At 37.4% G+C, this 10,636-nt stretch overlaps 1 protein-coding gene across 2 annotated transcripts in view; it reads right to left on the reverse strand.

Annotated features, from left to right (window-relative positions):
* bms1 (BMS1 ribosome biogenesis factor) overlaps positions 1-10,224 on the reverse strand; it is a 15,760-nt gene extending 5,536 nt beyond the window's left edge. The window contains exons 1-17 of one of the 2 annotated variants that reach the window (XM_016570392.1): positions 10,030-10,224; positions 9,321-9,500; positions 7,519-7,709; positions 7,172-7,251; positions 6,690-6,878; positions 6,470-6,612; positions 6,241-6,362; positions 5,145-5,338; positions 4,773-4,912; positions 3,829-4,364; positions 2,957-3,058; positions 2,380-2,525; positions 2,179-2,260; positions 1,972-2,051; positions 1,660-1,869; positions 1,020-1,208; positions 640-820 (exon numbers count right to left, since the gene is read on the reverse strand). In XM_016570392.1, coding sequence (XP_016425878.1) covers positions 640-820; positions 1,020-1,208; positions 1,660-1,869; positions 1,972-2,051; positions 2,179-2,260; positions 2,380-2,525; positions 2,957-3,058; positions 3,829-4,364; positions 4,773-4,912; positions 5,145-5,338; positions 6,241-6,362; positions 6,470-6,612; positions 6,690-6,878; positions 7,172-7,251; positions 7,519-7,709; positions 9,321-9,490 — 2,755 coding nt within the window. In that variant the 5' untranslated portion in view covers positions 9,491-9,500; positions 10,030-10,224. Of the gene's footprint in view, positions 1-639; positions 821-1,019; positions 1,209-1,659; positions 1,870-1,971; positions 2,052-2,178; positions 2,261-2,379; positions 2,532-2,956; positions 3,059-3,828; positions 4,365-4,772; positions 4,913-5,144; positions 5,339-6,240; positions 6,363-6,469; positions 6,613-6,689; positions 6,879-7,171; positions 7,252-7,518; positions 7,710-9,320; positions 9,501-10,029 lie in introns of both variants that reach the window. The other variant, XM_016570391.1, reaches the window with a different exon arrangement.
* Positions 10,225-10,636: the final 412 nt, after the last annotated feature.

A 10,636-nucleotide genomic window follows, 5' to 3' on the forward strand; every position in this document is an offset into this window, starting at 1 on the left:
GAGTTGGGCAGGTCATTCCACCAGGAGGGAACATTTAATGTAAAAGTCTGTGAAAGTGATTTTGTGCCTCTTTGGGATGGCACAATAAAGCGACGTTCACTTGCAGAACGCAAGCTTCTAGAGGGCACATAAGTCTGAAGTAATTAAGTTAGGTAAAGGGCTGCAGAGCCAGTGGTGGAGCCAGAGCCAGTGGTGGCATGTTCTCCAAGAGTTACCCAAGATGAAAAAATAATTCTTATTACGGATACACCAGTACTGAAATGCTCATAAGTCAATAATTATTTTCATGGCCAATAATCCATATGTGAACAATATTAAAATTCTATACAATTTAGAATTAATTTTAAAATAAATGTATGGCAATAAAAAAAAAATTTAACCACTGATGGAAGATGGAATATTTTGACAATGTCTTTCATACTTTTCTGGGCCTTGGCAGTGTTAATTACTTGGCAGTCAATGAGACAGTCACAAGCCTCCCGGTTTTCATCCAAAATATCTTAAATTGTGTTCCCGAAGACGAACGAAGCTTTTACGGGTTTGGAACGACATGGGGGTAAGTGATTAATGATAACATTTTCATTTTGGGGTGGAGCAACCCTTTAAATACTAGAGAGGTGTGTAAGGTTTGTCTCTCACCCCAGATGGTGGCACCACAGTGCATGTGTTCAGGTGTGTATTTGAGCAGGCGGTGACGTCCGTTATGGTCCTCGATGTAGTAGAGGGGAATGGTCTGAAAGCGCCTCCAGCCCAAAGACAGGATGAGAGGATCACGGGTTTTCAAGATACGACTGTGCCAGCGGTGTTTCTTCAGACGCATCTGTGTGGAGGAGATAAAGAATGGACCTGAATGTTTCTCCCCAGTCCAGCCTTGTAATGACATTTAAGCTTGGAGTTAAAGCAAGTGCCCTTCACTTTATTCACAAGGTTATCAACTACACAAGAAGTTGTAAAATATGCGATTAAGATGTTGTAAAATATGCACTATGAGAAAGTAAAATAATTCCCTTCAGACTTACCTGCAAGTAGCCAACATTGCCCTCACTGGGGCCCAATCCACCAAGAACGATGGGATAGTGGGGGTCAAAGTTGGTGACGAACTCACAAGGTAAAGCAGGGATCTCCACACGAACATACATGCCTGGCCTGAAGCCCTCGTACTGAACACGGACTTCATCATCCACGTCTTCAAACTCTTGCCTGTTCAACTACACAGAAACAAATAAATAAAAATGATAAATATAATTTTTCAATAAAATAAAATGCTCGCTTAAAGGGAGAATTCACCTAAAAATGGAAATTTTGTTATTATATTGTACCCTCATGTCATTCCAAACCTGTATGGCTTGCTGTCTTCTGTTAAATGAGTAAAGGAAGATATTTTGAAAAACATTTCAGCTGTTTTTGACAACAAAAAAAATCATTATATGGACAAAACACTGGGACATTTTGCAAAATATCTTCTTTTGTATTCCAGAGAAACAAAGAAATGCATCCAGGTTTGTAACATTGCTTAAATCTAATAAGACAAATGAAAATAAATAAGTGAATCTAAAATTGAAATGCTTTAGGCTAATTTAGGTTATAAAAGGAACAAAAAACACTTTTCTTGCTCTCCTCTACAAGGAGGCTGATCGTGTCTCAACTTTGACCTCTGACCTCAGCCTGTTTCTGCATCTCATCCTTCAGGTCATCAAAGTATGTGGCGTCGCCATCATCATATTGTGCATCGAACCTCTCCTTCAGTCGCCTCTTCTTCTCCAAACGCTTGTTCTTTTGAACTTCATCATCGTCAAGTTTCACTTGAGGAGCCTCCTCCTCTTCATCATCATCATCACCACCACCATTTATTTCATCATCATTCCCTCCCTGTGTTTAAATAACAAATAAGCAATAAATAAAAAGCTCCACAAGAATTTGTCAGATGCAAATCACATGATAATGCTTTAAAAACTAGTTTGATTTTTAAACCTCAGCTTTGTCTTTATTCCCAGTCTTTGCTTTGTGAACTTCTCCTGTTTCCAAATCTTCAAAATCTCCATAGAGTTCGTCTAATAAAACAAAAGGGAGGAAATACATTATATAATATATTGTCATAGTACCACAATTTCGGTGGTCAATATCCAGCCAGTGAAATTTCATGTGTCTTGATACCGAGTCTGTATTTAGTGTTCTTACCATTTTCCTTAAGCAGTGTTGCAGCATCTTTATCCTCTTCCCATTTTCCAGTCACAAAACAGTCCCTGATAGAGGCTAGCATCTGAAAATACACAGTTCTTAAGAAAATGCAAAGGACATAGACAACAAATGGCGTATTTGCATACATTATGCAAATAAATTTACATGTATATGCAAGTGTGATTTTATACTGCATCTCACCTCCTCCTGATCCCAGTCATGGCTGCTGTCTGGGTGAAAGCGAGAGCAGTCCATTGCATCTGCTCGTACTTTCTTACTTCTCTCTGGTCGACTGACTTTAAATAAACCGCCCAACTCTTCTTCATCATTAGAATCCTCTTCTTCTTCTGCCACTGACAAACATATGTATAGCAGATTCATTATAGCCCAGAGATTTATTTGCTTTATGTAAATTAATGCTGATCCTTATGTTGTGCCTTATCCCCCCCCCAATGAATGAATTTAATATGTCAGTTCTTATATATAGCATCAACCTTTCCTTCCCTGTGTAAATAATAAATAAGTATTAAATAAAAAATTGAGTTAATAAATAAAATATAGCTTCAGCTTCAGAAAAGACTCTATATACAGCACACAGGTCATGTGTATTTAACCCTTTTTTGCAGCTATGAGTATTCATTATATGGATAAGAGTCTTCAAATTTTCTAGTTTTGTTTTCACTAAAGAAATAACAGCATACAGGTTGGAATGACATGAGGGTGAGTACATAATTTCAAGATTTTAATTTGGTAGTGAACTAGAAGTTCAGAAACGTACCTGTGCCGTACACTAGTTTGCGTAGGTTTGGCGCCGCAAGCTGATGTCTTAAATATGCCTCTGATGCTTTCTGGGCTAAATCCTCCTTCCACCGTAGTGCTCCTTCAACATAAACATCCACAAAAAAAAAAAACATATTCAGAAGGGGCTTTCAGAGCAGTAAAATTCACTAATAATAATAATAATAATAATAAAACAGCACAAAGGTTCAGTATGAATAAACATAGCTTAGGGGATCATTTAAGGAAAGGAAACACAAAGAATGATTTACTTTATAATTGCCAAAACTGGATTAAATTAAATTACAAAACATTATTTCAAAACAAATAAAATCTGATAATGTTGGGAGTATTTGGGAGAATATAACAGTTTACAGTTTCTGAGCAATTTACATTCTTCATATTAATATTTTTTTTAATTGGTAATTGATATTTTTTAGTGCTGTCAAACGATTAATCGCGATTAATCACATCCAAAATAAAAGTTTTTGTTTACATGACATGTGTGTGTAGTGTACTGTGTATATTTGTTATGTATATATAAATACACACACATACAGCATATATTTTGAAAATATTTACATGTATATATTTATATTCATAAAAATTATATTATATATAAATATATTTAATATATAAACGTAACATATGTTTCTTAAATATATACATGCATGTGTATTTATATATACTTGATAAATATACACAGTACATACACATATACTATGTAAACAAAACTAATTAATCGTTTGACAGCACTAATATTTTTTTCATTAATTGAAAGTATTAATGAAATTAGACACTAAATTATGTCTGTTTTGAACTTATTGTTATCTGAGCTGAAAATTCAGAAATTGCAAATCAAAGACAAAGTACCTGCAGTTTCATAAGCCATCTCTGCATCCTCTGTGTCTATCTTTTCTTCCTCTGGATGCTTGAAGGACATCTTCGATTTTACAATCCCATCTCCGTCTTCGTCCATATCAGAATCTTCTTCTTCATCCTCATCATCTTCCTCTGAGCAGAGACCAGAGTCTGGACCTGAGCGCCTTTTTGCAGGTTCCCCTTCTTCCATTTCCTCATTTTCTTCATCACCCTCCTCCTCTTCACTTTCCTCTCCTTCACTCTTTTCCAGCTCATCATCACTATCAGCAAATGCAGGCATCTCCATGGGTTCCTCAATCTTCTGTTTCTTCACAGGAGGTGCTGCTGTCTCAACTGCTTTCTCATCTACCTTTTTTGTCAGCCCCTCTTCATCCTCATCTTCTTCGTCCTCTTCTTCCTCCTCCTCCTCTTCATCACTCTCTTCTTCCTCATCATCATCTTTTTCATCTTCATCAGCAAAAACAGCTCTCCTCCTCTCTCTCTGTGCATTCTCATCCCATTCTCGGCTTTCCATAGGGTTCTGTTTCCTGACGATTAATTCAGAGAACGTCAAACAAGTGCATAAGAAAAAAGGTAACACTTTAGTATAGGGACCGATTCTCACTATTAACTAATTGCTTATTAGCATGCCCATTATTAAAATACTGGCTGTTTATTATAAAGCACTTATTCAGCATGACTATATTCTACATCCCTAATCCTACCCAATACCTAAACTTAACAACTAACTATTAATAAGCAGCAAATTAGGAGTTTATTGAGGCAAAAGTCGTAGTTAATAGCGAGAATTGGACCTTAAAATAAAGTGTGACCAGAAAAAAAGCCAACATTTGTTTTCATTATCAATCATTGCCGTCACTTCTGGGTGCTCAGGTACTGGGGCCATCCTTGCATACATTACAAGAATATAATCAGGGTTGTTTAGCAAAACTTACTCATTTTCCTGCACCTCCTCTGGTGTCAGTGCAGCAGTTCCTGTGAACAGTGAGACTTTGCTGGCAGCCATTTTTGCATCCAAAGTGGCTTGTGTGCCAATAAGAGACTGAACGAGTTCAGTGGTGGGCCTCACCTCCTCCTGGAACAGACATTTCTCACACCATTAAAACACTTAACATCCATCAGATCACAAATCGTCTTTAAACCTCAAGGTCGTATTCACTGATGGAACAAAATTGAGTGTAAAAAGTGTTATTAGTTGGTGTAATAAACTGTGACTGCCCTGTAAACTGCAGACATTATTGCGTTTGGTATTAAATCTACTGTAGGTAATGCTGTCATGGCGGGACGTGCTGCGACTGAAATCTGACCTGCTGCCGCCTGGCATGTCCACTGGGCATATCGATGTAGACTGCGTCCTTATCATACACCAATCCCCCTACGCCAGCCAGGGGGGCGTACAATAACCGTTCCTTTACATTCAACGCTCTCTTCTTAATCACCTCCGGAAGAGGGCAGGGGTCCGGGAGGAAGCTAACATCCGCCACAGAGAAGTCACCCACACCTATAAAGGGAATTACATCACAATTATCAGTAGTTCTAGACCATTTAATCATGTACAATTAGCACAGCAAAATAAATACAATAATGTTTAAACGTTTTTGAAGTCTCATGTTCACCAAAGCTGCATTTGGTTGATCAAAAATCAGTAAAATCAGTAATATTCTGAAATATTATTACAATTTAAACCATTTTCTATTTTAATGTATGTTAAAACAATTTATTCATGTGATGGAATAGCTGATTCTTTTAGCAGCCATTACTCCAGTCTTCAGTGTCACATGATTCTTCAGAAACCATTTTAATATGCTGATTTGGTTCTCCAAAAAACATTTGTTATTATTATCAATGTTTAAAACAGTTGTGCTGCTTAATACTTTTGTGGAAATTGTGGTGTACAAAATAACAGAATTTGAAACAGAAATCTTAAAATTGGTCTCCATAGTCAATATTTTGCTGCTGACAACAAAGGCCAAGTATTTAAGTATTTTTACTTAAGTATTTAGTAAAATTAAGTACATAGTATATATAAATATACTAAGTATTTAGTATTTTTGGGTGCATATTCATCTGTCAATACTAGATACCAACATGGACAGGTTATGTGACGTGCCCTAATCCTTAAAAAACATGAAAAAACTAAGCAACGTAAAATAAAAAAATAACAGATTAAATTTAAATTTCGGTTCTCTTGCAGCAATTACTTTTTGCACTTACCATAGTGTGTTTTGTGCAGCAAATTATTAGCTGACAAGATAATTAAAATTGTCCAAATGCAGTTTTGTAAAACTGAAAATATTGGATTGCCACATGTACAATGTAAAATCTGGTTCCTGAAGCAAAATCTGTCAGCAAAAAAGCCCTGAATATCTACAAAGAATCTGGCAGACATAAATTATATTTTACCAGGAATGTGGACCTGGCATTTATTCTTCAAGAATGTCCCACGTAGGTAGCCGTACAGAGAGACGGTTCTGTCACATTTGGGATTTAACCTAATAGCCTCAGGATCAGTAAGATCTTCCATACTGTCCAGGAAAAAGAAAAAAAAGCAATCAAATAATTGTTGGTAATAATAAAAGGCAACATACGCTTAGAAAAATCATAAATAAAAGAAACACTTAAGTTCACTCACCGGTCAGCCACCACATATGGGTGAGAGGTCCGCCAAACAAGAGGTCTGAACTTCATGACTGAGATGAACCGCCCAAGATTCTTAACTTCCTGTGTCTGGTACTCTCCATACACCATTCCAGACAGGTAAAAGAGCTTGGCACCCTGTAAGACTTTTATGTTTAGACACTAGACAGTCCTCTTTAGTGATATGTCAGTTATAGATCAGGTTGTTGACATACCTGGTAAACTTCAGTCCAGAAGCGGTGTTTGAGGCGTTTTTTTGTTTTGCTGAGTGTCTTGTTGTTCTTAAAAGTGTCCAGATGTGTGAGGACCCCCATGACTCGAGGGAAGCCATGAACTTGGCAAATGTTCAGGAACTCAAATGTCTCCATTTCAAAGCCAAAACTTGCATCTATCAGCATCAGAACCTAATAAAGTCAAAATGTCAATACTGCCTTACTGGAAAACATAACATTAAAACATAAGTAATAACACGGCGATGAATCGCCTGCGATTATGAACGCGATATTGCGTAGCTTGTCAGTGAACTACGGCTATGTGTAGTAAATGTTGCTCCATTTGAAAGCAGGTGATGGAGATTTACTACTAATCACAGATGAGATGTGCATAACAATCGCATTCGATTTTTTGCACAGCCCTATGAACTGCTGCATGAGTTTAATCCTGGTCGGGTTTGCAGATGATGCAGGCCTGCACTCACCAAATCAGCAACCTTTGCCAAATCAATCATGCTGTTGATGTCATTGTTGCACTCAATCAAGGTCAGGCGGCGTTTCTTTCCTACAAACATTAACAAGAAAGAAGTCACCTCACAGCATACCGATTCTATATACATCAGTATATAATCAGTTTTAATCTCACCATAAATGTGACATTCGATTTTTGATATGTGACACCTAAGTAATAACAGGTGTAAATGGGAACTATGAGTCATAAATTGAATTAAATTCAAGTTTATTTGTATAGCGCTTTTCACGATACAAATCATTGCAAAGCAACTTTACAGCAAAAATACATAAATCTTGTATTATGTATTACAAAACTAACCAGAAACTATGGTCACAGGTCCACAGATGTCAGAAAGCTTCTGCCTTGTATAGTTTTTGATCAGGCATCGAATGAGGGTGCTTTTGCCCACTTTTGGAGGTCCTATCACCACTACAACAACAGGTGGAGGCTCCAGAGGGGTCCGGTCTACCAGAGGAATGTGATGTTTCTTTGTTTTAATATCCTGAGTCCTACAAAACAATATTAAAAGAGATTAAAAAGCAATGAAATAACACCTAATTCTCCTAGCAAAAGTGCAAAGTGAAAGTGCATGACAACAGAGATAAACACAGGACTTCTTGTGTTAAATTAACATAAGAAAGAACAGTGGATAATGGGTAATGTTAAAGGGGTCATATGATGCTATTTTAAAGATCATTATTTGGTGTATTTGGCGTAACAGAATATGTTGACATGCTTTAATGTTCAAAAAACACATTATTTTTCAAATACTGTACATTATTGTAGGTCCTCTATGCCCCGCCTCTCTCAAACGCTTCGTTTTCAACAAAGCCCCTTCCTTTGACAAGCGCAGTCTGCTCTGATTGGCCAGCTGACCCAGTTGACTCATGCAGCTGTAAGGTTTTTTTTTTCTTTTGTTTTTATTCGCGAACTTTACAACACGCATTACATTACGTATTACATGGCACACTCGTTTAAGCGTATTTGGCGCCACCTAGTGTTGTGGGTGTATTATTGACATGTCAAAGTCTAGACCCTGAATATAAGACTACCGCGTTTTTTCAGATGTATTTCCAAGAAAAAAACATCGTCTTATATTCGGGTCAATACGGTACTACCCTATAAGTTCATTTGTCTGGGCATTGATTCTTAGTGCTAAATGTTATGTTCATAGACATGACTGGTGCCTCACAGTCACGACTCATGCAGCTGTAAGGTTTTCTTATTCTTTTGTTTTTATTCGCGAACTTTACAACACGCATCACATTACGTATTTCATGGCACACTCGTTTTATACGTATTTGGCGCCGCCTAGTGTTGTGGGTGTATTATTGACATGTCAAAGTCTAGACCCTGAATATAAGACGACCGCGTTTTTTCAGATGTATTTCCAAGAAAAAAACATCGTCTTATATTCGGGACAATATGGTAAATTAAATGTATGTTTTTTGTTCGGCAGCCATTTCTGCTAGTCATTTGATTGTGTGTGTGTGTGTGTGCAAGAGTGTGATTATAAACTGTGGAAGTGGGGTATTGAGTAGATGAGTTTTGCTGTTCAGTGTGATATGTTTAATATCCTAAAGAACCTCTGTTGTCCATTTGTTAGCAATTGTTTTTTTCAAGACGAGTAAAACCTTTTTAAAAAAATCAGAATGCTGATATTTTATGCTGTAGAATAAAACGGGACAATAGCTTAAGCTTGTGTTAACCACAGACCTTTTTCAGGTATTTTATCAAAAGCCTATTCAAAAAAACCTATTGACTTCAGGACGATGGAAACGGAAGTGCAAAAAAGCTTTCTTGTTTCTGGGTTTTGACCTACAAAAATCATCATCATCATCATCCCTGTAACGCATGGGTTGCATCAGACTGTCCATGAACTCTTTCATTAGTCCAGCTGTAAATGATTCCTCTCTTTTCCACTTTTCTGCAGGATCCCAGAAGCAAGCACAAGTTCAAGATCCACAGCTACGGCAGTCCCACCTTCTGCGACCACTGCGGATCGCTGCTGTACGGCCTCATCCACCAGGGGATGAAATGCGACAGTGAGTGTGAACCTCTCATCATGCCTTGAAATCGCATCATATGACCCCTTTAAATGAAGCTGCCTGAGCACTGACCTATGGAAGGTTTTTGCCATGCGCACAGCTGACTGGACGCTAAACGCTCGTGGGTTCCTCTTGCGCTCATCCTGCACTTGTTCAGTGCCCTGCTCCTTCTTTCTGTTCTTCTTCTGTGCTTTGGGTCCACTGTGCTTGTGCTGGTGCCGCTTCTGTTCTTTCTTCTCCATCTTTGCTTTTCTGGGTCCAGAGATTAAGACAGATTATCAACAATAATCTTTGACTTCACAGAGTGATGTAGGTGTCTCCTATTCAGTTATCTAACAGACTCAACCCTGCTTAACTTTAGTAGAAAACCAGGCAAGAGCCACAAAGTGACAGCTACTGTTTTTACATTGTATATTCTTTGGAATCAAAGTCTGAAACAATAGCCACTGAACATTCAGGATCAGAATGACATTACTTCTTACGCTTTTCCAATAACACAACAGTGTGAATATTAAACTAACTGAACTGAATAAATCACACGTTTGTATCATGTGTATCTACAGTCAAACTCACTGGTAACCTTTAAACATCTATCAATTATAAGGAAACATGCATGAACAACGAACAAAATACTTACAACGTTCAACTGTTAAACTTAATGGTTATTTAATATAATATCATCCGTTTTGCGTTGGAATAATTCAGTAATAAATACGTCTTTGTCTTTAAATGACCATCAATGCAGTCGCTGTGCATTTTAGGCATGAAAATAGAGGCTCACCTTTTGTGGTTACAGTTTATTTAAATCCGATGCATATATGATCTCAGAATTCAAGATGTTAATTCATGTTATCATTTCACGGGCGTACAACGTGACTCTATCCACTGTTTTACACGTGTGTTACACTTCCGGTTAGGGTCGGAAGTGGTTACGTTCGACAAAGTGTGTCGTGTCAAACAGAACCCTAGAATGAACGATCCGTGTCACACGTTCCGCATACATGAGCCTAATCTGTTTTCAACCCTGGATTGTGATAGCCTACCTTGATATTTGTTTTATCGTGCTAGTAAAACCGAAAGATAAAGCGAGTTGTTTAGCAACAGAAAACCAATCATAAACTCGTTATGCATGCATGCGTTCTTTGAGGTAAAATGGCAATGTCGAATAGTGGCAGGAAATGTTTTAAATGGAGTCAAGAGTTTTGAATAATTTCAATCTTTTCAGTGAATGACCGATTTTTTTAATGAATTGATCTTTTGAGCGAATCAAAGGCTCACTTGTGTAATTTTTTTAACCTACAGAGAGAGAATCAGTGAATAAATCCGACTCACTGAAAATGATTCTCTCTTTTTTTTTTTTGGTGAAGAGAGTCACTGATTTGAATCAA

Source organism: Sinocyclocheilus rhinocerous, unplaced genomic scaffold (genome assembly GCF_001515625.1).
Source record: "Sinocyclocheilus rhinocerous isolate Xijiao unplaced genomic scaffold, SAMN03320098_v1.1 scaffold502, whole genome shotgun sequence".
Lineage (NCBI taxonomy): Eukaryota > Metazoa > Chordata > Actinopteri > Cypriniformes > Cyprinidae > Sinocyclocheilus > Sinocyclocheilus rhinocerous.